General features: G+C 38.5%; 1 protein-coding gene and 1 pseudogene across 13 annotated transcripts in view; both read left to right on the plus strand.

Annotated features, from left to right (window-relative positions):
- Positions 1–27,777, plus strand: part of YEATS2 (YEATS domain containing 2) — a 113,607-nt gene that overhangs the window by 11,497 nt on the left and 74,333 nt on the right. For 8 of the 13 annotated variants that reach the window (XR_010840697.1, XM_059064516.2, XM_067034114.1 and 5 more), the window contains exons 2-4: positions 16,357–16,474; positions 21,465–21,562; positions 22,083–22,175. Coding sequence is in view for 11 of the 13 variants with exons in the window: in XM_059064516.2 (XP_058920499.1) it covers positions 16,375–16,474; positions 21,465–21,562; positions 22,083–22,175 (291 nt within the window). In the remaining 2 variants the exon portion in view is untranslated. Of the gene's footprint in view, positions 1–8,793; positions 8,868–16,356; positions 16,475–21,464; positions 21,563–22,082; positions 22,176–27,777 lie in introns of all 13 variants that reach the window. The other 5 variants (XR_010840698.1, XM_059064517.2, XM_067034117.1 and 2 more) reach the window with 1 other exon arrangement.
- Positions 11,379–11,854, plus strand: LOC131757242 (large ribosomal subunit protein eL29 pseudogene; annotated as a pseudogene).

Here is a 27,777-nt window from a genome sequence, read left to right on the forward strand (position 1 = left end):
GTATGTTTAAGAGGTCGGGTAAAGGAAGGGTAAACCTACCTAAAGCCAGCTCTCCAGTTGTTGCACTAATGGATAGAAGCAGGGCATTTATAATTTAGAATAGCTGTTTGATCTTAAACTCTTTTTCTTGTTACTTTGTAAGACTGGAGACAGAATACTGTCCTGAATGGATCCTGGGACAGACCTTATATAGCAACTTCTGTAGTCTTAAGCAGTTTTATTTATAATAGGAAAGTAGGTGGTTTTGACCTGGAAATATATAATACTTAAATAATGAAACAGTTCTTTTGAGCTCAGCTGTCTAACTGTCCCATTTTGCTCACCTCTTTATGTCACACTGGGGATGGCCACATCAACCGAGTGGATCACATCAGTTTGATGCAAATGACCAACGTCTATCAGCTTCCCACCATTCTGGTCCAGTGTAAAATAGTGGCTATTTTTATTTAAAAGACCTATTTTTTCCCATACCAGGTGAGTTGAAGAAATAGTGATTGTGTTGGCCGACACAGGGCTCAAACCTGTGTCCCCTGCTTTGGCAGGTGGACTCTTAGCCACTGCGCTGCCAGGGAAGTCCCAGCATACAGTATTTGTTTTTCTCTTTCTGACTTACTTCACTCTATGACAGACTCTAGCTCCATGCACCTCACTACAAATAACTTAACTTCGCTTATTTTTATGGCTGAGTAATATTCCATTGTATATATGTGCCACATCTTCTTTATCCATTCATCTGTCGATGGACACTTAGGTTGCTTCCATGTCCTGGTTATTGTAAATAGTGCTGCAGTGAACACTGTACATGTCTCTTTTTGAATTATGGTTTTCTCAGGGTATATGCCCAGTAGTGGGATTGCTGGGTCGTATGGTAGTTCTATTTTTAGTTTTTTAAGGAACCTCCATACTGTTCTCCATAGTGGCTGTATCAATTTACATTCCCACCAACAGTGCAAGAGGGTTCTCTTCTCCACACCCTCTCTAGCATTTATTGTTTGTAAATTTTTTGATGATGGCCATTTTCTGACCTGTGAGAGGTGATACCTCATTGTAGTTTTGATTTGCATTTCTCTAATGATTAGTGATATTGAGCATCTTTTCATGTGTTTGTTGGCAATCTGCTTATCTTCTTGGGGGAAATGTCTGTTTAGGTCTTCTGCCCATTTTTGGATTGGGTTGTTTGTTTTCCTGGTATTGAGCTGCATGAGCTGCTTGTAAATTTTGGAGATTAATCCTTTGTCAGTTGCTTAGTTGGCAAATATTGTCTCCCATTCTGAGTGTTGTCTTTTGGTCTTGTTTATGGTTTCCTTTGCTATGCAAAAGCTTTTAAGTTTCATTAGGTCTCATTTGTTTGTTTTTATTTCCATTTCTCTAGGCGGTGGGTCAAAAAGGATGTTTCTGTGATTTATGTCATAGAGTGTTCTGCCTATGTTTTCCTCTAAGAGTTTGATAGTGTCTGGCCTTACACTTATAGTGTCTGGTCTTTAATCCATTTTGAGTTTATTTTTGTGTATGGTGCTAGGGAGTGTTCTAATTTCATTCTTTTACATGTAGCTGTCCAGTTTTCCCAGCACCACTTATTGAAGAGGCTGTCGTTTCTCCATTGTATATTCTTGCCTCCTTTATAAAGATAAGGTGACCATATGTGTGTGGGTTTATCTTTGGGCTTTCCATCCTGTTCCTTTGATCTATATTTCTTGTTTTGTGCCAGTACCATACTGTCTTGATTACTGTAGGTTTGTAGTACAGTCTGAAGTCCGAGAGCCGGATTCCTCCAGCTCCGTTTTTCTTTCTCAAGATTGCTTTGGCTATTTGGGGTCTTTTGTGTTTCCATACAAACTGTGCAATTTTTTGTTCTAGTTCTGTGAAAAATACCATTGGTAGTTTGTTAGGGGTTACATTAAATCTATAAATTGCTTTGGGTAGTATAGTCATTTTCACAATGTTGATTCTTTCAATCCAAGAACATAGTATCTCTGTCCATCAGTTTGTATCATCTTTAATTTTTTTCATCGGTGTCCTATAGTGTTCCGCATACAGGTCTTTTGTCTCCTAAGGTAGGTTTATTCCTAGATATTTTATTCTTTTTGCTGCAGTGGTAAATGGGAGTGTTTCCTCAATTTCTCTTTCAGATTTTTCATCATTAATGTATAAGAATGCAAGAGATTTCTGTGCATTAATTTTGTATCCTGCTACTCTACCAAATTCATTGATTAGCTCTAGTAGTTTTCTGGTAGCATCTTTAGGATTCTCTATGTATAGTATCATGTCATCTTCAGTGACGTTTTTACTTCGTCTTTTCCTATTTGGATTCTTCTTATTTCTTTTTCTTCTCTGATTGCTGTGGCTAAAACTTCCAAAACTATGCTGAATAAGAGTGGTGAGAGTGGGCAACCTTGTCTTGTTCCTGATTTTAGAAGAAATGGTTTCAGTTTTTCACCATTGAGAATGATGTTAGCTGTGGGTTTGTCATACATGTCCTTTATTATGTTGAGGTAGGTTCCCTCTATGCCTACTTTCTGGAGAGATTTTATCGTAAATGGGTATTGAATTTTGTCGAAAGCTTTTTCTGCATCTATTGAGATTATCATATGGTTTTTATCCTTCAATTTGTTAATATGGTGTATCATGTTGATTGATTTGCATATATTGAAGAATCCTTGCATTCCTGGGATAAATCCCACTTCATTGTGGTGTATGATCCTTTTAATGTGCTGTTGGATTCTGTTTGCTAGTATTTTGTTGAGGATTTTTTTTTTTTTGGTACGTGGGCCTCTCACCGCTGTGGCCTCTCCCATTGCGGAGCACAGGCTCCGGACACTCAGGCTTAGCGGCCATGGCTCATAGGCCCAGCCGCTCTGCGGCATGTGGGATCTTCCCCGACCGGGGCACAAACCCGTGTCCCCTGCATCGGCAGGCGGACTCTCAACCACTGCGCCACCAGGGAAGCCCGAGGATTTTTGCATCTATATGCATCAGAGATATTGACCTGTAGTTTTTTTGTGACATCTTTGTCTAGTTTTGGTATCAGAGTGATGGTGGCTTCGTAGAATGAGTTTGGGAGTATTCCTCCCTCTGCTGTATTTTGGAAGAGTTTGAGAAGGACAGGTGTTAGCTCTCCTTTGAATGTTTGATAGAATTCGCCTGTGAAGCCATCTGGTCCTGGGCTTTTGTTTGTTGGAAGATTTTTAATCACAGTTTCAACTTCAGTGCTTGGATTGGTCTGTATTTTCTGTTTTTTCCTGGTTCAGTCTTGGAAGGTTGTGCTTTTCTCAGAATTTGTCCATTTCTTCCAGGTTGTCCATTTTATTGGCATAGAGTTGCTTGTAGTAATCTATTATGGTCCTTTGTATTTCTGCAGTGTTGGTTTACTTCTTTTTCATTTTTCATTCTGTTGATTTGCATCTTCTCCCTTTTTTTCTTGATGAGTCTGGCTAATGGTTTATCAATTTTGTTTATCTTCTCAAGGAAACAGCTTTTAGTTTTATTGATCTTTGCTATTGTTTCCTTCATTTCTTTTTCATTTATTTCTGATCTGATCTTTATGATTTCTTTCCTTCTGCTAACTTTGGGGGTTTTTTTGTTCTTCTTTCTCTAATTGCTTTAGGTGTAAGGTTAGGTTGTTTATTTGAGATGTTTCTTGTTTCTTGAGGTAGGATTGTATTGCTATAAACTTCCCTCTTAGAACTGCTTTTGCTGCATCGCATAGGTTTTGGGTCGTTGTGTTTTCATTGTCATTTGTTTCTAGGTATTTTTTTATTTCCTCTGATTTCTTCAGTGATCTCTTGGTTATTTAGTAGCGTATTATTTAGCCTTCATGTGTTTGTATTTTTTACTGTTTTTTTTCCCTGTAATTGATATCTAGTCTCACAGCGTTTTGGTCAGAAAAGATATTTGATATGATTTCAGTTTTCTTAAATTTACCAAGCCTTGATTTGTGACCCAAGATATGGTCTGTCCTAGAAAATGTTCCATGAGCACTTGAGAAGAAAGTGTATTCTGTTGTTTTTGGATGGAATGGCCTATAAATATCAATTAAGTCCATCTTGTTTAATATGTCATTTAAAGCTTGTGTTTCCTTATTTATATTCATTTTGGATGATCTGTCCATTGGTGAAAGTGGGGTGTTAAAGTCCCCTACTATTATTGTGTTACTGTCAATTTCCCCTTTTATGGCTGCTAGCATTTGCTTTATGTATTGAGGTGCTCCTATGTTGGGTGCATAAATATTTACAATTGTTATATCTTCTTTGTGGATTGATCGCTTGATCATTATGTAGTGTCCTTCTTTGTCTCTTATAATAGTCTTTATTTTAAAGTCTGTTTTGTGTGATATGAGAATTGCTACTCCAGCTTTCTTTTGATTTCTATTTACACGGAATATCTTTTTCCATCCCCTCACTTTCAATCTGTATGTGTCCCTAGCTAGGTCTGAAGTGGGTCTCTTGTAGACAGCATGTGTATGGGTCTTGTTTTTGTATCTCTTCAGCCAGTCTGTGTCCTTTGGTTGGAGCATTTAATCCATTTACATTTAAGGAAATTATTGATATGTGTGTTCCTATTACTGTTTTCTGATTGTTTGGTTTGTTTTTGTAGGTCTTTTCCTTCCCATGTGTTTCCTGCCTAGAGAAGTTCCTTTAGCATTTGCTGTAAAGCTGGTTTGGTGGTGCTGAATTCTCTTAACTTTTGCTTATCTGTAAAGGTTTTAATTTCTCCATCAGATCTGAATGAGATCCTTGCTGGGGAGAGTAATCTTGATTGTAGGTTTTTCCCATTCAGCACTTTAAATATGTCCTGCCACTCCCTTCTGGCTTGCAGAGTTTCTGTTGAAAAATCAGCTGTGAACCTTATGGGTATTCCCTTACATGTTATTTGTTGCTTTTCCCTTGCTGCTTTTAATATTTTTTCTTTGTATTTAATTTTTGATAGCTTGATTAATATGTGTCTTGGTGTGTTTCTCTTTGGGTTTATCCTGTATGGTACTCTCTGTGTTTTCTGGACTTGATGGACTGTTTCCTTTCCCATGTTAGGGAAGTTTTCAACTGTAATCTCTTCAAATATTTTCTCAGATCCTTTCTTTTTCTCTTCTTCTTCTGGGACCCCTATAATTCAAATGTTGTTGCATTTAATGTTGTCACAGAGTTCTCTGAGACTGTCCTCAATTCTTTTCATTCTTTTTTCTTTATTCTGCTCCCTGGCAGTTATTTCCACCATTTTATCTTTCAACTCACTTATCTGTTCTCCTGCCCCAGTTATTCTGTTATTCTTTCTAGAGTATTTTTAATTTGGTAATTGTGTTGTTCATCACTGTTTGCTCTTTAGTTCTTCTAGATCCTTGTTAAATGTTTGTTGTATTTCCTCATTTCTGTTTCTGAGATTTTGGATCATCTTTACTATCATTACTTTGAATTCTTTTTCAGGTAGGTTGCCTATTTCGTCTTCATTTATTTGGTCTTGTAGGTTTTTACCTTTTTCTTCATCTGTAATGTATTTTTTTGTCGTTTCATGTTTTTTTTAATTTTTTTGATGGGTTGTGCTGTTTTCCTGTCTTACTGGTCATTTGGCCTGAGACGTCCAGCACTGGAGTTTGCAGGCAGTTGGATAGAGCTGGATCTTGGTGCTGAGCTGAGGACCTCTGGGAGGACTCACTCTGATTGATATTCCCTGGGGTCTGAGGTTCTCTGTTAGTCCAGTGGTTTGGACTCGGAACTCCCACCACAGGAGCTTGGCCCGACCTCCAGACTGGGAACCAAGATCCCACAAGCTTCATGGCATGGTAAAAAAAAAAAGGGGGGGGGGAAGAGAGAAAGAAGAAGAGGAGCAGTACAATATCAAAGAATAAAAAACAAAATAAAATTAGAAAGATAAAAAATGTATTAGTAGAAATAAAACTACAGTTGAGACAACTGCAACAAGGTAAAAGAAAACCACAACAGAAAAAAGAAGAATAAGGGCGGGGATAATTCAAAAGGAGGGATCCCTAACAAAATATAAAGAATAAAATAAAATTAGAAAAGTAAAAGATTTATTAGGAAAAATAAAAATATAAAAGAATCAAGAACAATGAATCAACAAGGTAAAACAGAAGCCCAATCTAAAAGAGGAAAAAAGAAAATAAAACAAAAAAAAAAAAAGAAAAAAGGCCTTGGCGTTGGGTGGAGTTTAGGCAGGGGTGGAACTTAGGCAGGGGTGGGGTTTAGGGTAGGGTGGGACCTAGGCCAGTGGGGGCAGTGATGTTTGAGCATGGGGCGGGGCCTAGGCAGGGCATAGTTCAAGCCTGGGTCTGGTTCTCTGCTCAGGACCAGTGCAAAAGGGGAGAGGCAGCACGTGGAAAAGAGGGCCTCCGGAATATGGAGTTCCCCAGAGTTTGGAGGCAGGGCGCTGAGTGAGGGTGTGTGGGTGGGGATTAGGCCCTGTGCGTTGGAGGAGGACTCGGGAGTGTAGAGGTGGGGCCCAGGGTGTGGGCGTGGGGTGGGGCTTGGGTTCTGCACAGCAGGAGGGAGGCTCTGAGGACAGAGGATTAGACCCAGGAGCCCAACAGGCATCCTGTTGCCTAAGTGGACAGGGAAAGCACTGGCCCCGTCCCCTTCCGTTCCTCCGTGCTCCTCCCCCACTATCTCCCCCAGGGTCTCCCCCATCCTGCTGGCCCCCTAACCGTGGGTGGGTCCCACTGGGTGTAGGAACTCCTCCCCTCCCCCAGCCACCCCTCAGGGGTGCTGGTCCTGGAGGTCTGACCTTACCTTTGCTCCCCTTTCCCTCCCTCCCACTCCCTCAGGACCCGCACGGCTGGAGGTGGACTAGGTGGGCAGAGGATCAGGCCCGGGATCTCAACAGGTTCCTGGGGGCCCAAGTGGACAGGGGAAACATGGTCACTCTCCCTTTTGATCCTCTACCCTCCCAGTGCTTCCCCAGTTTCCTCCTTCAGGCGTGGGATCCCTTCCCCTCCCCTAGCCGCCCCTCTGGGGTGCCAGTCCCCTCATGCCTCCACTTCTCCTCCCCCTTCACTCCCCCCATGCCTCATGTCCTACCTGGTTGCTGGGGGCTCCTCCTGTCCCCTTCGGTGTCTGTGGTCCCCCCTGGTGCCTGGTAGGTGCCCTAGTTGTGAGGAGACGGGCATTCCGCATCCTCCTAGTACGCCATCTTGACTCCACCTCTCCTGATCTCTTTTAAAATTTATTTTATTGAAGTTTAGTTGATTTGCAAGTTGTGTTAATTTCTGCTGTACAGCAAAGTGATTCAGGTATACGTATGTATACATTCTTCTTTTTCATATTCTTTTCCATTATGGTTTATCACAGGATATTGAATATAGTTTGCTGTGCTATACAGTAGCACCTTGTTGTTTATCCAGACAGAAGTTTTAAATTTCTCACCATTCTGAGTTAACATGATGAAATCTCGTGCCATCCCAGTTCTGTCACACCTGGGATGTGAATCATCCCCTCGTCCTGTGTATTCTGCCCTTTAGTCACTTTAGTAGCCATCTTGGTATCACATCAACTGTTGAGGTATCAGTGCTTGTGTTCAAGTCATCCTTATTTTACTTAATAATGGCACCAAAGTGAAAGAGTGGTTATGCTGGCAATTCAGATATGCCAAAAAGAAGCCGTAAAGCGCTTCCTTTAGGTGAAAAGGTAAAAGTTAATAAGGAAAGAAAAAAGTTGTATGCTGAGGTTTCTAAGATCTGCCTTACGAACGAATCTTCCGTCTGTGGAATTGTCAAGAAGGAAAAACAAATTCGTGCTAATTTTTTTTTCACACCTCATATTGCGAAATTTATGGCTACAGTGTGTGACAAGTACCTAGTTAAGATGGAAAAGGCATTAAATTTGTGGTGAAAGATGAACAGAAGACAGGGTTCACTACTGTTCTTTGTTTCAGGCATCCACTGGGGTCTTGGAACGTATCCCCCACAGATAAGGGGGGGACTACGGTAGACCCGGTTTTGTGTATAAGACCTGGCTTAGAATAACTAAGATGGAGTTTTGGTTTTTTTCTTTTTTAACATCTTTATTGGAGTATAATTGCTTTTCAATGGTGTGTTAGTTTCTGCTTCATAACAAAGTGAATCAGCTATACATATATCCCCATATCTCTTCCCTCTTGCATCTCCCTCCCTCCCACCCTCCCTATCCCACCCCTCTAGATGGTCACAAAGCACTGAGCTGATCTCCACGTGCTATGCGGCTGCTTCCCACTAGCTATCTATTTTACATTTAGTAGTGTATATATGTCCATGCCACTCTCTCATTTCATCCCAGCTTACCCTTCCCCCTCCCCGTGTCCTCAAGTCCATTCTCTACGTCTATGTCTGTGTCCTGCCTTCCCCTAGGTTCTTCAGAACCACTTTTTTTTTTTTTGATTCCTTATATATGTGTTAGCATACGGTATTTGTTTTTCTCTTTCTGACTTACTTCACTCTGTATGACAGAGTCTAGGTCCATCCACCTCACTACAAATAACTCAGTTTCATTTAGGGTGAAGTTTTTGTTGCTACCAACTTAAATGAAAATCAGAACAAAATCTTCTCTTCTCCCTTTTAGATTTCCTTTGATCTGAGTCTTTCCTATAAATAGGCTACTTCAGATTGCTTGTATTGTGAAAAACAAGCATAATTTTGGGAAGAAGATTTTCAGTTATCAGTATCAATGGGAGATGACAGCTCTATGAGTAATCTTCAAATAGAGGAAAAAATTTAAATTGACACTGAAATATATATTTTGATTTTTTTGAAAGAACTTCTTCATGCCTAATGATTTTTGTCAGTATAATATTAAAATGGTTATTCTTTCTCAGCATGCACATTGGGCAGTCTTTGAGAAGCCTGGATAGTGTTGGAGTAAAAGCTGCTGCTATTTTTAGTTTGCAAGGTAAGGTATAATTCATGAAATGGATCATATGTATTTGGATTACTGAAAGTCAGTTGCATTTATATATTTCTAAAGGTCCAGTGTTAGACCTATGCAGTTCAAATCACCTTGCTTCTGGATCTCCCCAATGCTTTATTTATTGCTAGTAATAAAACCTTCTAGTCACGATGCACAGTTCTTTTAATACCCTGCTGGACTGGATTTGTATCTGCTTGTATTCGCAAATGAAAACTGGTCTCTTGGTTTCCTCTGAGGATGCCTTTTGACCACATCTTCATAGGTTTAGATACATTGTTTCCTTTTTGCTGATAATTTTTAAATAGTCTTATTGAAATTTCCTTATTTCCTATCATAGTGAGTTTTTGTTAATAATTTCATATTTGGGCTTCCCTGGTGGCGCAGTGGTTGAGAATCTGCCTGCCGATGCAGGGGACATGGGTTCGTGCCCCGGTGTGGGAAGATCCCACATGCCGCGAAGCGGCTGGGCCCGTGAGCGATGGCCACTGAGCCTGCGCGTCCGGAGCCTGTGCTCCGCAATGGGAGAGGCCACAACAGTGAGAGGCCCGCGTACCACACACACACAAAAATTAAAAAAAAAAAAAAAATAATAATAATAATTTCATATTTAATTTTATCAAAATCAGAGTATATAGCTGTAACATTTCCTAATTTTGAAGTAATTGAGACTTTCTTCATATAACTTATATAATTTAATTTAATGAATTTTTCTAGCTAAAGTATTTTTTGTTGGGTTCAGAGTTGTATATATATATTAAATCTGGCTTGTAAATTGTATTATCTATATCATCTGTATTTTTATCTGTTGTCTTGATCTTTTAAATTTCTGAGAGACATGTTCAAATTCTCTTATGATTGTGATTTTCTTAAATTCTTGTATTTCTGGTTTGTTTTGTGTTTTGTATGTCTTGACATGATGCTGTTTGATTTATAGTTTATGACACATCTTTGTGATTGTGTCTTTTAATAGTAACATAATCTTTTTTGTATTAAGTGGTTTTTGCCTTAAATTATTCTCTCTGCCAATAATCTTGCCATGTGTGCTTTTTGTTTGCATGTGTCTGTGTGTAATATCTTTGCATATCCCTTTATTTTAAACATTTAGCTATAATACCTTTGAAGGTATAGCAACATCAACAAATAGCTTTGTAAGTATTATAGAAAGAATGATGAAAGCTAGTAGTTTGTTCCCTGTGGGTATTTATATTTTGGCATGTATTTTAGTTATCCCTTCACTTATTTATTCAGCAAATAATTTATTGAGACCTTCCAGTAACTTTGTAGAGGGAATATGGGGAGAGCTGTGTTTGGTAGTATGATCAGGGAAGGCCTTCTCTGATAAGGCAGGCATTTGAACTGGCATCTGGTAAAGCTAACCTGGGGGAAGAGCATTCCAGGCAGAAGGAGCCATAAGTCCAAAAACCCTAGGGAATGATTGAGGTGTTTTTGAGGAATAGAAGGAAAACAAAGGCTTTCTTGGTGGTGCAGTAGTTAAGAATCTGCCTGCCAATGCGGGGGACATGGGTTCGAGCCCTGGTCTGGGAAGATCCCGTATGCCGCAGAGCATCAAGGCGCGTGCGCCATAGCTACTGAGCCTGCGCTCTAGAGCCCACGAGCCACAACTACTGAGCCCACGTGCCACAGCTACTGAAGCCAGCACGCCTAGAGTCCGTGCTCTGCAACAAGAGAAGCCACTGCAATGAGAAGCCCGCGCACCGCAACGAAGAGTAGCCCCTCCTCACAGCAGCTAGAGAAAGCCCACGCACAGCAACAAAGACCCAACACAGCCAAAAATAAATAAATTAAATAAATAAATTTTAAAAGAATAAAAATAAAAAACATTTTTTAAAAAAGAAAGAAAATCAGTGTGTCTGGATCTTAATGATTAAGGATGGAGAAGCAGGCAGGGCCCAATTCATGTAACATTTTGTAGGTCATGTTAGGGAATATGATTTTATTCTAATAGTTATGGGAAGCCACTGGAATATTTCAAGCAGGAGAGGGCATGTTCAGATATGTTTGTATAGTCCTTTTCTGAGCTGAGCTATAGTTTACATACAGTGAAATACACAGATTTTAAGTGTACAGTTGGAATGAGTTTTTAATGATTGCATGTACCTTTGTAACCCACACCTTTATTAAGATAAAAAATATTTCAGGACTTCCCTGGTGGCTTAGTGGTTAAGAATCTGCCTGCCACTGCAAGGGACATGGGTTCAAACCCTGGCCCAGGAAGATCCTACATGCCACGGAGCAACTAAGCTCGTGTGCCACAACTACTGAGCCTGAGCTCTAGAGCTCGCAAGCCATAACTACTGAGCCTACGTGCCTAGAGCCCATGCTCTGCAACAAGAGAAGCCACGACAATGAGAAGCCTGCGCACTGCAACAAAGAGTAGCCCCCGCTCACCTCAACTAGAGAAGGCCTGTGCACAGCAACGAAGACCTAACACAGCCAAAAAAAAAAAAAAAAAAATTCGGTGGGCCTCGATGCAGACATGGCCAAGTCCAAGAACCATACCATGTACAACCAGTCCCGAAAATGGCACAGAAATGGCATCAAGAAACCCCAGTCACAATGATATGAATCTCTCAAGGGGGTGGACCCCAAGTTCCTGAGAAATATGTGTTTTGCCAAGAAGCACAAGAAGGGCCTAAAGAAGATGCAGGCCAACAACACCAAGGCCATGAGTGCACATGCTGAGGCTATCGAGGCCCTTGTAAAGCCCAAGGAGGTCAAGCCCAAGATCCCAAAGGGCGGCAGCCACAAGCTCAGTCAGCTTGCCTACATCGCTCACCCCAAGTTTGGGAAACAGGCTCGTGCCCATATCGCTAAGTGTCTAAAGCTTTAAGGCTCTGCCGGCCAAAGGCCAAAGCCAAGGCCGCAGCTGCAGGTACAGCTGCAGCTCCAACTCTAGTCCAGCTCAGGTTCCCAAAGCTGCCTAGGCCCCTACAAAGGCTCCAGAGTAGAGGCCTTTATCTACCAGTGTGAGGACAGAAGGACTGGTGTGACCCCTGGGCTGCTGTCTGCATGGGACTGGTGTCCTCCTGTGCTATTTGTACAAATAAATGGGGGAAAAAAGATATAAAATATTTCTGTCACCCCAGAAAGAGTCTTTATTCCTCTTCTCAGTCAGTCTCCACTACGAGCACCCCAACTACTATTCTGTTTTCTTTCACCATAGATTAATTTGTGTGTTCTTGAACTTCATGTAAATAGGATCATTCAGTATGTGCTCCTATTATGTGTCTGGCTTCTTTTACTTACCATAATGAAGATTTATTCCTGTTGTTGGTTGGATCGGGAATTCATTGGTTATACTACAATTTGTTTACCCATTCTCCTGTTTTGCTTTTTGTAGACATTTTTGAAATGTCTATCTGGTTGATAGAGGAGAATGGATTATCTCATTCACATGTTTAATAAAGGAGCACTAGTTGTCTTATTTACAGAGGGGAAAATATTTTGTTTGAAATGAAAATTACAGAAAGGACAGGGCTAAAGAATTATAAAATCATTATGAACATGTTAGGAGCATCTGTCTGTATGGAAGCAGGTGGAAAATGATTGTACTGCTGCTCCCCATCCCCCTTCTTAAGAAGGAAAAGATAGGAAAAGTCAGATAGGAAAAGTCATCTTGAGTGAAAGCACAAAATACAGTGGTTCTGATGAGATTCAGATGCCATGAGGATCACAGAATTTTATATTGAGAAGGCACCTCACTTAGTAAAGTTTCCAGGAACCTTATTTATCAGATTTTATTCCTTTTCCAAGAGTTGGCCATATCTTGTATGATGTGGTGTTTGCAAGACAGGGTTCCAGGCCTAGATTCTAGAGATTTTAGGTCTTCTCTAACATGAAAACTAAGACCTTTTACTAAGAATTTCTAGTGACTCTATATTACATAATTTTTGTGTTTAAATTGTACAATTTTCCTTTAAAAATTATTTTTCTTTTCAAAGTATAGAGCATTAAAAAGTTTTGTTTTTGGTATTTAACCTTTTTCAAAAACTTAGACTTGTTTATGTTATTTGAATGGGTATGATACAGGGTGTTTTTGCTTTCTTACATTGTATTACAATACATGGGGGGAGGGGAATGTGTATTTTTAAAGTTTAAATTGACACTGTTTACTTTTTATAAAGAAGCTGTTTCAATGAGAGAAAATTTTTAAATTAGAGGAATCAGCATTACATACATTTCTGTATTTGGATTTGGTCCCATGGTATGGAGAAAATCCTTTCTCACAGACAAATTATTAACAGTAACTGATTTTCTTTTTTAACAGTTTACCACATCAGTATCCTTTTCAATTTCATTTGATTCAAACCCTTAAGAGGATTAGTAAGACATTTTGTTTCAAAGTTGAACCTGACAATATCTAACAACTGTTCGTATTTCCTTTTCATAAATCTCAAAGACAGACAAGAAGAATCCAAAACTTACTATTACATGGATCATTTGTTACACATTCCACATACTTATTACATCATGGTGAGAGCATGCCTTGGCAGATGTGCCTAGCCTTAGGTAGCATATACTTGAATGTGGCATGTATGTCCTTTAGTATTGTTCTTGGTAGAACAGAAGCAGACCTCAATTACTAAAAATGCTCAGTACAGACCTAAATCTTCCTCAACATGTTTATCGGGAGAGCTCAAACCTATGCCCAAAGATGACAGGAAAGACTTTATTATAGGGGCTGCATGAAAATGTGAATTACCTTGGCAGCATAAGTTAATTCATTGGTGGTTTCTTCCCTACCCACCCCACCCCCTTGCACCTCCAAAATCTTCTCTTTTTTCCCTTCTATTCTCTCAGTTTTAGAGCAAAAGTCAAAAGAGAATTTCGCTTTATTCCTTAAGTGAGGAGAAAACAAAATACTGTTTTCTTCAAGAATCCCCAACGTTTTGGGGGAGGAGCCACCATTACTCCCGAGAGTACTTGGGGAGAGAGGGGGTGTGGGAGGAGAACATGGAGATTATGCAGTCCGCTGAATGGATGAGTGAAGGTGATGCTGGACTCACTCATTTTTACAGATAATCCAGTAAGACTCTTGGTAAACTGTAGAAGACAGGTGGTCACTGAGGAAATGGTATGGTGCAAAACAGATTGGAGATCTGCTATGATGTATCTACTTCTGATACCAGGTTTACCTTGATAGCAGGAGGTTTTGTTGTTGTTGTTTTTCTATCTGCATTAAGGAAAAAGGAGTGAGGTTTATTGATTTTTAAGAAAGTATTATTTATGTAACTGCCCCAAATTTTTTTCAGGTTGTCTATAACTAGTTGCCGACCAAATGGAGAAGACTAAAAGAACAATACCCTAGTCTCACTTTTTATAAGCTTTAAAAACAGAAAATAATAGTTGGATTCAGGACTTCTCAAAAAATACTCATTTATATTCTAAATTAGAGCAGGTAGGTAATGATTGTGAACAAACATTAAATGGCTTGATTTAGGATGTTTATAAATGCTGGGGGAGGGGTGCAGGTAGGACATTTTAAAGCTTAGGGCCATTATACAAAATAACAATTATAGGAAAAATGTTCTAGATCCAGGATTTACATACATATCATTACATAATGAGTCTCTCCCAGCTGAATCAAGTGAGTCTACCTCAGAGATGGGTGAAAGAGCTGGACTAAGAGCTGAGAGGCTTTTAAATTGTTATTTCTGTTTTAACTTTGAGTGAATAAAAAAATTATTATTTTTGAGTTATATTTTATTTTCATTAATTTTATTTTAAAACTGTTTATTACCTCAATAAATACATTTTGTGTATTTTTGCCTTTGGTTAGGTAAATAATCTCCATCAGTGGTAGAGGAGAGGTTTGGAAATTAGGGAGCTCTTCTTGTCTTTTCTATCATAGATCAATCCTGTAAGGGGCAACTCATCTAACCTCCCTGGACCTGTTTTCTTATCTGTCAGTAGACCCTCGCTGCCCAGTGAGGGACCCACTAGCCACAGGTTCTTATTGAGCCTTTGTAATGTGGCTAGTCCAAATTAAGTTGTACTCTAGGTGTAAAAGACTTAGTACAAAGGTAAGAATGTAGAATATCTTATTGCTAATTTGTTTATATTGATTATATCATTGGAATGATAATATTGTGGGTACATTGGTTAAATAAAATGTATTATTAAAATTAATTTTACCATTTCTTTCTCCTTTTTAATTTTTTAATTTAAAAAAAATTTTATTTATTTATTTATTTTAGTTTTGGCTGTGTTGGGTCTTTGTTTCTGTGCGATGGCTTTCTCTAGTTGCGGTGAGCAGGGGCCACTCTTCATCGTGGTGTGCGGGCCTCTCACTGTCGTGGCCTCTCTTGTTGCAGAGCACAGGCTCCAGACGCGCAGGCTCAGTAGTTGTGGCTCGCGGGCCCAGTTGCTCCGCGGCATGTGGGATCTTCCCAGACCAGGGCTCAAACCTGTGTCCCCTGCATTGGCAGGCAGATTCTCAACCGCTGCGCCACCAGGGAAGCCCTCTTTTTCCTTTTTTAAATGTGAGCACTAGAAAATGTTTATTTCGTTTGTGGCTCACATTATGTTTCTTTTGGATAGTGCTGATCTGTACAGCATTTCCTAAACTGACTCATGAAATATTGATAAGTGCTCGGTGAAACACAGTTTGGAAGAGGAGCGGTGTCCAGTGGGACTTTCTGCAGTGATAAAATGGTCTGCATCTCTGTTGTCCAATTTAGTAGCTACTGGCCCTGATGGCTATTGAGCACTTGAAATGTGGCTAGTGTTCTGAAATGTAGGAAAAGGAACTGAATTTTAAATATTATTTAATTTTAATTAACTTTAAGAGCCACATATGGCTAGTGACTAATGTATTAGGACAGTACAGATCTAAAGATTTATGGGAAGGTTTTATTTAAAGACTTGTATACCTAGGACTTGTTTAGCATATTGCAAGCTTGTTAGTTTAATATAAGTCTATACAGTTTGTGTTTATTATGAATAATAATAAATGATCAGTAACAATATTTATTAAGTACTTGTTATATAGCATGTACTATGTAAGTAGTACTGAGGATTTATTATTTACTGAGGATTTGTATAATAAATTATTTGCTGAGCTATATTGCTTATATTCTGTAATATATTTGATGCATTGTGGTTTCCAGGATATTGTGGGCTTACCATGTTTTCATCAAAATCTGGTTTCTTTCTTTCTATATGAGGTCCCTTCTGTGAAAGCCTGGCTCCTTTTGGAAGGTCTGAACAATGTGCTGCCTTGTTAAAGGATTTTCTTTTGAAAGGGAAACGCATGCTTTGTAACAGATGATGATTTTTTTTCAGTGAACTTTGAAGTTAGTTATGTTTTTAGCTTTAAAAGGGATGTGTGTGTATTTACAGAGACTTATAAATATCAGTATTATGTAATATTTATTCCTTTTATATGTGTGTACACATATAAGTATTGATATCAAGCAGTGTTATTAATTAATGTATTATTGCTTCACAGTGAAGAACGAATGTCATCATGTCTGGAATCAAGCGAACAATCAAAGAAACTGACCCTGATTATGAGGATGTATCTGTGGCCCTTCCAAATAAGCGGCATAAAGCAATTGAGAATTCAGGTAGACTTGCCTTAGGAAATTATTTCTTTGTTGACATATGCCTCCCTATAAGATTTATAGGAACTAAAATGAAATGCATGTCGACTATTGTGTATATTTTGAAGAGGTTTGTGAGAGGGATTAGCTAAGTGCTCTGTTTAATAGTAATATACCATGTGTGGCATAAAAGGCTGGAACATAATCAGGTAGACTGTGAAAGCGTCAGTAATGAGACAGGCTCTAAGTTTTAGCTATCATTGTATGTTAGGTGTAATCATAAAGTCTTAGCAATGTGTGTACTACAATGTGGTATCATGTGAGATGATTATAGGTGGTACATGAATTAAGGTTTTTTTATTTTAATAGTTAATGTTAATGTCTATAGAAAAGATAATGGTCTTATCAGACTTGCAGTTTCATGGCTACTGCTTAGGATAAGGCTAAATTTTTTTTTTTAATTTTAATTCTGTTGGAGTCTAGTTGATTTACAGTGTTGTGTTAGTTTCAGGTGTACAGCAAAGTGATTCAGTTATACACATACATATATTCATTCTTTTTTAGTTTCTTTTCTCATATAGATTATCACAGACTGTTGAGTAGAGTTCCCTGTGCTATACGTATATGTCCTTGTTGGTTATCTATCATATGTATACTAGTGTGTGTATCTTCATCCCAAGCTCCTTATTTATCCCTCTCCCCAAGGGCTAACACTTTTTAAAAATACCGTTTAATGGTGTTAATTAGATGTTTCACGTGGTTCTCAGATGTGGTAGGTAACTTGAAGGTGGTATATGAATGATGGAAATTTGGGAAACACTGATCTCTGCACTTAGCTGGTGGTGGCTTATTTAAGGCTCAGAGGCATTAAATTACTTGCCCAAGATCATTTAATTAGTTGAAGACCAGATCATCTGTAGTTACCCAGAATGTTTTAAGCTGTCTCAAAAAAAGTGGCTATATTTGAGTTTCTAAAACAAAATATTGCTAAAATTCATTACTGTTCATTTAAAAAATAAATCTATGTAAGTTATTACAGCTAGATGAAGAAGGTCTCGAAGTCATAGATAAGGTTCTGCAGCTCCACAGAGATCAGGGCCCCAAGGTTAAGGGGTGAAGGAAATTCCTGTCTGTGTAAGTGCAGTCAAGTCATATGTACCCCACAAAAGTCTCTGTGCACCGGAAGTGATCAAATCCAGTTCCAAACAATAAAAACATTTCACTGCAACTTTTCTCTCCATTCAGTCGCAATTTTATTTACAAGGATATGTCTTTTGCTTTCAATAACAAGCCAGATAAATATGAAAGTATCATGAAACTTAAATTCATTATTCAAATGCATCACGTGGCATATCTTTTTTGTAATAAAAATAAGAAAAGGGAAAACTTACTGTTTTAGGAAACATAATTTCAATTTAAACCTAATGTAAGTTCCCAAATACGTACCCTAATCAGGGACAGTTTTTTGTTACTAAGTGCCAATTTGCCGTTCTTCTTGGTGTCCATTCTCAACCTAATTCCTAATAAAGATTTTATTTTTATTATTCAGAAGTTTTCTCAAAGTAGGTTTGGTAGGATGCTTCCCTTTTTTTAAAATATAAATTTATTTACTTATTTATTTTTGGCTGCATTGGGTCTTTGTTGCTGCACACAGGCTTTCTCTAGTTGCAGCGAGCATAGGCTACTCTTCGTTGTGGTGTGCGGGCTTCTCATTGCACTGGCTTCTCTTGTTGCGGAGCATGGGCTCTAGGCACGTGGGCTTCAGTAGTTGTGGCACACGGGCTTCAGTAGTTGTGGCTCGCGCTCAGTAGTTGTGGTGCACAGGCTTAGTTGCTCTGTGGCATGTGAGATCTTCCTGGGCCAGGGCTTGAACCCTGTCCGTGTCCCCTGCATTGGCAGGTGGATTCTTAACCACTGCACCACCAGGGAATTCCCAGGATGCTTCCCTTTTCTTATATGGTTTTATTTTGTTTGGCTTTAGTTTTCCTTATTTCATGAAAGAGATAATTTAGAATTGCTTTTTTCTGAGGCACTTATATGCTAAAACAGCCTGCATTGATAACAGTCTCTGACTTTTAGCCTCCCCTAAGATTATCTGCTGGTTTCTAAATATATACAAGGTTTATATATACAAGGATACATACAGTAATACTAGAAAAAACTTTTCATCAGATATGAGGAAAGCTAGTCATTTGCTTCAATGCAGACATATCCACAAGAATGCTTATACCAGCACTAGTTTTATTTATTTATTTATTTATTTAACATCTTTATTGGAGTGTAATTGCTTTACAATGGTGTGTTAGTTTCTGCTGTATAACAGAGTGAATCAGCTATATGTATACATATATCCCCATATCCCCTCCCTCTTGCATCTCCCTCCCACCCCTCTAGGTGGTCACAAAGTACCGAGCTGATCTCCGTGTGCTATGTGGCTGCTTCCCACTAGCTATCTATTTTACATTTAGTAGTGTATATATGTCCATGCCACTCTCTCACTTCATCCCAGCTTACCCTTCCCCCTCCCCGTGTCCTCAAGTCCATTCTCTACATCTGCGTCTTTATACCTGTCCTGCCCCTAGGTTCTGCAGAACCATTTTTTTTTTTTTAGATTCCATATGTATGTGTTAGCATATGGTATTTGTTTTTCTCCTTCTGACTTACTTCACTCTGTATGACAGACTCTAGGTCCATCCACCTCACTGCAAATAACTCAATTTCATTTCTTTCTATGGCTGAGTAAAATTACATTGTATATATGTGCCACATCTTCTTTATCCATTCATCTGTCGATGAACACTTAGGTTGCTTCCATGTCCTGACTATTGTAAATAGAGCTGCAGTGAACATTGTGGTACATGTCTCTTTTTGAATTATTGTTTTCTCAGAGTATATACCCAGTATCGATATTGCTGGGTCATATGGTAGTTCTCTTTTTAGTTTTTTAAGGAACCACTATACTGTTCTCCATAGTGGCTGTATTAATTTACATTCCCACCAACAGTGCAAGAGGGTTCCCTTTTCTCCACACCCTCTCCAGCATTTATTGTTTGTAGATTTTTTGATGATGGCCATTCTGGCGGGTGTGAGGTGATACCTCATTGTGGTTTTGATTTGCATTTCTCTAATGATTAGTGATGTTGAGCATTGTTTCATATGTTTGTTGGCAATCTGTATATCTTCTTTGGAGAAATGTCTATTTAGGTCTTCTGCCCATTCTTGGATTGGGTTGTTTTTTTGATATTGAGCTGCATGAGCTGCTTATAAATTTTGGAGATTAATCCTTTGTAAGTTGCTTCATTTGCAAATATTTTCTTCCATTCTGAGGGTTGTCCTTTCCTCTTGTTTATGGTTTCCTTTGCTGTGCCAAAGCTTTTAAGTTTCATTAGGTCCCATTTGTTTATGTTTGTTTTTATTTCCATTTCTCTAGGCGGTGGGTCAAAAAGGATGTTGCTGTGATTTATGTCAGAGTGTTCTGCCTATGTTTTCCTCTAAGAGTTTTATAGTGTCTGGCCTTACATTTAGGTCTTTAATCCATTTTGAGTTTATTTTTGTGTATGGTGTTAGGGAGTGTTCTAATTTCATTCTTTTACGTGTAGCTGTCCAGTTTTCCCACACCATTTATTGAAGAGGCTGTTTTTTCTCCATTGTATATTCTTGCCTCCATTATCAAAAATAAGGTGACCATATACCAGCACTAGTTTTAAATTGGCAGTCTAGTGGCATATTTTACGGGGAGAAAATAACATGGGTGATCAGGGGTCCAAATTTTCTCTGCAATTTTTTTTACACCCCAAATCATGGGTGGTGATTTTTTCATATTACAAATATAGGATCATTATGCAAAACTCCAGGTTTTTCAGGCAGTCATTTGACTCTTCTTTTTTTATTCTCTTGTAATCAAACTACATTTCATATCTGATGCTTTAAACTCTTTGGATAGCATATTACTTTGAGTAATCATTATCTGAATTGAATTGGCTTCAGAGACATTTTCTTTTTTTTTGAATACTTTCTTTGCTGGTTCCTTCAGGTAGTTGTAATCAGAAACTGCTGAATTGCATGCTAGATCCTAACTTCCTGCCTTCTTATGAACTGCTCTTGTGTCACAGACTACCTCTTCCTTTAGCTAACTCTTTACTTTCTTTTTCCTTGGGGTTATGGTTTTTCAGAAGTCACCACGTATTTCTCTCAGAATCTTCATGGGTTTCTTTTTCTTTTTTGGTAATTTTATTTTGATGTGATTTCAAATAGAAAAATTGCAAGGAGAGTTTGTATGTCTTTTGTCCAGATTAATTCACCAATTGTTAACATTTTGCATCATTTGGTTTATCATTCTTTTCCCCAACCCCCAATCCATACACACACATACTACACAAATGCATGTATGCACACAGGTATATATGCACATCATTTTTTCAAAATCATCAGAAGATACATTAGACACTTGTAAACACTTGTGTATTTCCTAAGGACAAATTTCTTATGTAACCACAGTACAATTATCAGAAGCAGGAAATTTTAACATTTTACATTACATTATCTAATCTGCTGTCCATATTCAAGCTTTACCAGTTGTCCCAGTATTTTATAACTATTCCCCCTCTCCAGGATCACACAGTGCATTTAGTTGTTATATCTCTTTAGTCTCTTTTAATCTCCTCAACTTTTCTTTGTCTTTCTTGACTTCAGTATTTGAATGTATAGGCAAGTTATTTTGTACAGTGTCCTTCAATTTAGGTTTGTCTGATGTTCGCTGTGATTAGATTCAGCGTTTTTAGCAGGAATGCCACAGAGTGGTGGAGTCTTGTCAGTACATCATATCAGAAAACATGCGAGGTCAGTTTGCTTGAATATTTGGTGATGTTAACTTTTCATTATTGATTAAGGTGATGACTGTTAGGTTTCTTCACTTCAGAGTTACTGTTCCTGGGTTTCTTTCGTTGCTTGCTGACTTGAATCAAGGCGGCAACTGATTAATTAGACCTTGGATTATTGTATGTTCTTTGTGCAGCTCGAGATGCTGCTGTGCAGAAGATTGAGACTATTATCAAGGAACAATTTGCACTTGAAATGAAGAATAAGGAACATGAAATTGAGGTCATTGACCAGGTATAATGATGTTAAATTAAAAATAAAGGAACAGAACTATTGAAAAAAACTATGTGTGATGAATTTTAAAAAATCTGTTGAGATGGAATTATGGTGTATTTTCCCCCTTTGTTGTTCTTTTAAAAGGAGCTTTCTCATTTTTGGAAGAAAAGACCTGCACCTTTTTTTTTTTTACTTTAAATGACATTGCAGAAAAAGATAAAGAAAAGTATCACTTGAAATTCCGTCCCAAAAGATAATTCCTCTTTGCTTTTGTGCTCAATATCTTTGTGGACATTTCTCAATGAATATGCATATATACATACAAATACATATTAATATGTCTATATACTCTTGCAAACATCGTATTTTGTCATTTAAAAAAATATTTTGCCAATCTGATAGGTGGAAAATGGTCATTTCTATTTGTCTTTCTTTGATTATTAGACAATTGAACCTTTGGGTTCATTTACATTTCTTATGAATTATTTGTATATATCCTGTCATTTCCATTTTTTAAAGTAATTAATATTTATTTTAGCGACTAATTGAGGCAAGAAGGATGATGGATAAACTTCGTGCCTGCATTGTCGCAAACTACTATGCTTCTGCAGGACTTCTGAAAGTTTCTGAGGTAAGTTTTCCTCATATGCAGTCATTTCTGGCCACCCATATTGTTGTGTGAAGAGAAATTAGTCTTGATGTGAAATCCCTGCCTTCAAAACATTTCTTATATTGACCTTTCGAATTCAAGAAGCCTAGCTTGCCTTCCTGGGAATATACATAGATTTATGATTGTGTTCAACCTATCCTTTAATTATACCTCTCTACATTGTCAGTAATCATTAAGTAACATTTTTTTCTTTTTACTTAATTGTTCTGTAACTAATTGTTAGCACTGTTGCTAGGCTTTGCATATACACAGATGAGTGTGACCCTGTTCTAACTTGCCTTATTCCTCTTCATTTGATTATGGATGGCTTTGGAATAAATTATAGATCGATTGATTTTTCTCTTTTTACTGCTAATGAATGGCTATTGTTAGTTTCAGTAGATTACTCTATTCAAGAAGCCCTGATTTTTACCCCCTACTTTGTGTGAAAATTTTCAAATATATAGAGAAGGTGAAATAAGCATTTGTTTATGCATCACTTAGATTCAACAGTTTTAACATTTTGCTATGTTTGCTTTTTCTATCTTATTTTTGTCTAAAACATTAAAAAGTAAGTTCCAAGCATTGTGACCTTCATCCCTATATACTTAATCCTAAAGGGTCGTCTTCTGTGTAGTCACAATACCTAAGAGAATGAGTCCCTAATATTATTTGATAACCAGTCCATATTCAGATTTTCCCAGTTGTCCCCCAAATATCTTTAAAGTTGGGGGGTGTTTTTGTTTCTGTTTTTTTTTGGACAGGATCCAATCAGGGTTCATGGGTTACATTTGGCTGTTTTGTTTCTCTAGTCTCATTTTATCTAGAACAGTTCTCCCACCTTTTTTTCCCCTGTGATATTGACTTATTTGAAGAGACCAGGCCATTTATGTTGTAGAATGTCCCACATTTTGGATTTTGTTCCCCTTGGGTTGTTCCTTCACTCCTTCTATTTTTCTGTAAAATAAGAGTCAAATCTAAAGATTTGATTAGATTAAGGTTCAGTCTTTTTGGAGATAGTACTTCATAGGTAATGCTGTATACTTCATATTGTATCACATTAGGAGACATAGTATCAGGTTGTGCTACTGTTAGTGATACTAAGTTTAGTCATGGTTAATGTGATTACCACTAGACTGCTCCAATTATAGAGGATGGAGATAGGATTGAACCGATACAGAAGTATTTCTTCTTGTTTAACGTTTTGATAATTTCAGCATAAGTTTTGTTTTTTCTTAAGTTTTTTCCAGTTCGAATTAGATAATTCTCCTCTTGGACAGCACTGGCTCAATGAGAATAGTGGAAGGGCTGCAGGGAGCATAGTAGCATGCTGCTTTGCATCATTCCCTGTGGTTTTTACAGATAAGAGGTACCTGCCATGTATAGGCTTTTGTGTCATCCTGTGGAGCTTTAGGGTATTAGGTATTGGTGATACTCCTGATGTTATCTTAGAGAAATCTGTAGCATTATTTGAGTTTAATCTTAGATGGTAGATAGTTGTTTCTTCTACTGCAGGAGTTTTCCATATTACATTTTAGAGTCTGAACTACTTTGCTTGAGCTACCATAACAAATTACCACAAGCTTGGTGGCTTAAAACAACAGGAATTTGGGTCTTCTTTGGTGGAGCAGTGGATAAGACTGCGCTCCCAATGCAGGGGGCCCAGGTTCGATCCCTGGTCAGGGAACTATATCCCACATGAATGGTGCAACTAAGAGTTCGCGCATGCCACAACTAAGGAGCCCATGAGCCACAACTAAGGAACCCGTGTGCTGCAACTAAGGAGCTGGAGAGCCTCAACTAAGGAGCCCACCTGCCGCAACTAAGACCCTGCTCAACCAAATAAATTTTAAAAATAAATAAATAAAGGAACCAGACTTGAAAAAAAAAACAAAACAGGAATTTATTATCTCATGATTCTGGAGGCTAGCAGTCCAAAATCAAGTATGTTGGTGGCTAGGCCATGCTCCCTCTGAAGACTCTAGGGAAGAATTCTTCCTTGTCTTTTCCTAGCTTCTGGTGGTTGCTAGCAGTACTTGGCATTCCTTGGCTTGTAGCTGCATCACTCCAATTTCTGCCTTTAACTTCACATGGACTTTTCCCTTTGTGTGTCTTCTCTGTTTCTTTCTGTATCCAACTTTCCCTCTTTTAAGAATACTAGTCATTGAAGTAAGGCCTACCCAAATCCAGTATGACATCATCTTAACTTGATTACATCTGAAAAGACTGTATTTTCAAATAGTCATATTCATAGGTCTATGTGGATATGAATTTTTCGGAGACACTGTTAACCCAGGGCAGATTCTAAAGTCATCCGTCATATGGCTTGCTATTAGATTCAGCAAGATGGACATTGCAAGCTAGCAGCTACCTGACATAGGACTGTAGCTACTCTGAAGAGCTGGTTATTCATTTAATGTGTTTTTTTTTTTGTACGCGGGCCTCTCACTGTTGTGGCCTCTCCCGTTGCGGAGCACAGGCTCCGGACACGCAGGCTCAGCAGCCATGGCTCACGGTCCCAGCCTCTCCGCGGCACGTGGGATCTTCCTGGACCGGGGCACAAACCCGTGTCCCCTGCATCAGGAGGCGGATTCTCAACCACTGCGCCACCAGGGATGCCTTTTTTTTTGTTGTTGTTGTTGGTACGCGGGCCTCTCACTGCTGTGGCCTCTCCCGTTGCGGGGCACAGGCTCCAGACACACAAGCTCAGTGCCCATGGCTCCTGGGCCCAGCCGCTCCACGGCATGTGGGATCTTCACGGACCAGTGCACGAACCTGTGTCCCCTGCATCCGCAGGCAGATTCTCAACCACTGCGCTACCAGGCAAGCCCCGATGCCTTTTTTTAAAAACCATTAGCAGTACTGAACTGTGCTATTTGATAGTCTAGAAATGTACTGATTTTTATCTTGTTATATTCTGATTGGGATTTATTTAAGGATATTTAGGTATATTTTTATCTTTTAGGATCTGCCAACTTATTATTTTTAGTTTACTCTAACAAAATACATTTATAGCTCTAAAATAAACCTTTATTATAGAAATACAACAGCTCTGTTGCTTTGACTCTGAAACACTAGTCTCTGGCTCCCTTTTACTTGTTAAAACAGTTATTTTTAATTTCAATTAAGCAATTTCTAAAGCTGGGCTTCCTAGGAAGTAACTACATCATAACTATTTTATATGCAAGTAACAAAACACAGAAAAATACCCTAGGCAGGTTTCAGTACTGGACTGAGGGCAGACTATATATCATTATTAATCATTTTAAACCATTCTATGCTACATTTTATTTCTACGTGGGAGCCATTTTACATACATATTTAAAAAAATCTTTATATTTCTTACAGGAATGTTTTATTTAGAGCAGTTGATGTATTTGTGTCAAGCAATGTGAGGTTTATTTTTTTTTAAGTCAAATCTGACTTTCTATGTGTTACTATATATATATATATATATATATATATTTTTTTTTTTTTTTTAAATTTTTTTATTTTTGTGGTACGTGGGCCTCTCACTGTTGTGGCCTCTCCTGTTGCGGAGCACAGACTCCGGACGCGCAGGCTCAGTGACCATGGCTCACGGGCCTAGCCGCTCCGTGGCATGTGGGATCTTCCTGAACTGGGGCACGAACCTGTGTCCCCTGCATCGGCAGGCGGACTCTCAACCACTGCGCCACCAGGGAAGCCCTAATTTTTAAATTTAATTTATTTATTTTTGGCTGTGTTGGGTCTTCGTTGTTCCGCATGGACTTTCTCTAGTTGTGGTGAGTGGGGGCTACTCTTCGTTGCGGTGCGTGGGCTTCTCATCGCGGTGGCTTCTCTTGTTGTGGAGCATGGGATCTAGACATGTGGGCTTCAATAGTTGTGGCACAACTCTTATTCAACATAGTTTTGGAAGTTCTAGCCACAGCAATCAGAGAAGAAAAAGAAATAAAAGGAATCCAAATCGGAAAAGAAGAAGTAAAGCTGTCACTGTTTGCAGATGACATGATACTATACATAGAGAATCCTAAGGATGCTACCAGAAAACTACTAGAGCTAATCAATGAATTTGGTAAAGTTGCAGGATACAAAATTAATGCACAGAAATCTCTGGCATTCTTATACACTAATGATGAAAAATCTGAGAGTGAAATTAAGAAAACACTCCCATTTACCACTGCAACAAAAAGAATAAAATATCTAGGAATAAGCCTACCTAAGGAGACAAAAGACTTGTATGCAGAAAACTATAAGACACTGATGAAAGAAATTAAAGATGATACAAATAGGTGGAGAAATATACCATGTTCTTGGATTGGAAGAATCAACATTATGAAAATGACTATACTACCCAAAGCAATCTACCGATTCAATGCAATCCCTATCAAATTACCACTGGCATTTTTTACAGAACTAGAACAAAAAATTTCACAATTTGTATGGAAACACAAAAGACCCCGAATAGCCAAAGCAATCTTGAGAACGAGAAATGGAGCTGGAGGAATTAGGCTCCCTGACTTCAGACTCTACTACAAGGCTACAGTAATCAAGACAATATGGTACTGGCACAAAAACAGAAATATAGATCAATGGAACAGGATAGAAAGCCCAGAGATAAACCCACACACATATGGTCACCTTATCTTTGATAAAGGAGGGAAGGATATACAGTGGAGAAAAGACAGCCTCTTCAATAAGTGGTGCTGGGAAAACTGGACAGCTACATGTAAAAGTATGAAATTAGAACACTCCCTAACACCACACACAAAAATAAACTCAAAATGGGTTAAAGACCTAAATGTAAGGCCAGACACTATCAAACTCTTAGAGGAAAATATAGGCAGAACACTATACGACATAAATCACAGCAAGATCCTTTTTGACCCACCTCCTAGAGAAATGGAAATAAAAACACAAATAAACAAATGGGACCTAATGAAACTTAAAAGCTTTTGCACAGCAAAGGATACCATAAACAAGACCAAAAGACAACCCTCAGAATGGGAGAAAATATTTGCAAATGAAGCAACTGACAAAGGATTAATTTCCAAAATTTATAAGCAACTCATGCAGCTCAATAACAAAAAAACAAACAACCCAATCCAAAAATGGGCAGAAGAACTAAATAGACATTTCTCCAAAGAAGATATACAGATTGCTAACAAACACAATAAAGAATACTCAACCTCATTAATCATTAGAGAAATGCAAATCAAAACTACAATGAGATATCATCTCACACCGGTCAGATTGGCCATCATCAAAAACTCTAGAAACAATAAATGCTGGAGAGGGTGTGGAGAAAAGGGAACCCTCTTGCACTGCTGGTGGGAATGTAAATTGATACAGCCACTATGGAGAACAGTATGGAGGTTCCTTAAAAAACTACAAATAGACCTACCATATGACCCAGCAATCCCACTACTGGGCATATACCCTGAGAAAACCATAATTCAGAAAGACTCATGTACCAAAATGTTCATTGCAGCTCTATTTACAATAGCCAGGACATGGAAGCAACCTAAGTGTCCATCAACAGATGAATGGATAAAGAAGATGTAGCACATATATACAATGGAATATTACTCAGCCATAAAAAGAA

Source organism: Kogia breviceps, chromosome 5 (assembly GCF_026419965.1).
Source record: "Kogia breviceps isolate mKogBre1 chromosome 5, mKogBre1 haplotype 1, whole genome shotgun sequence".
Classification (NCBI taxonomy): Eukaryota; Metazoa; Chordata; class Mammalia; order Artiodactyla; family Physeteridae; genus Kogia; species Kogia breviceps.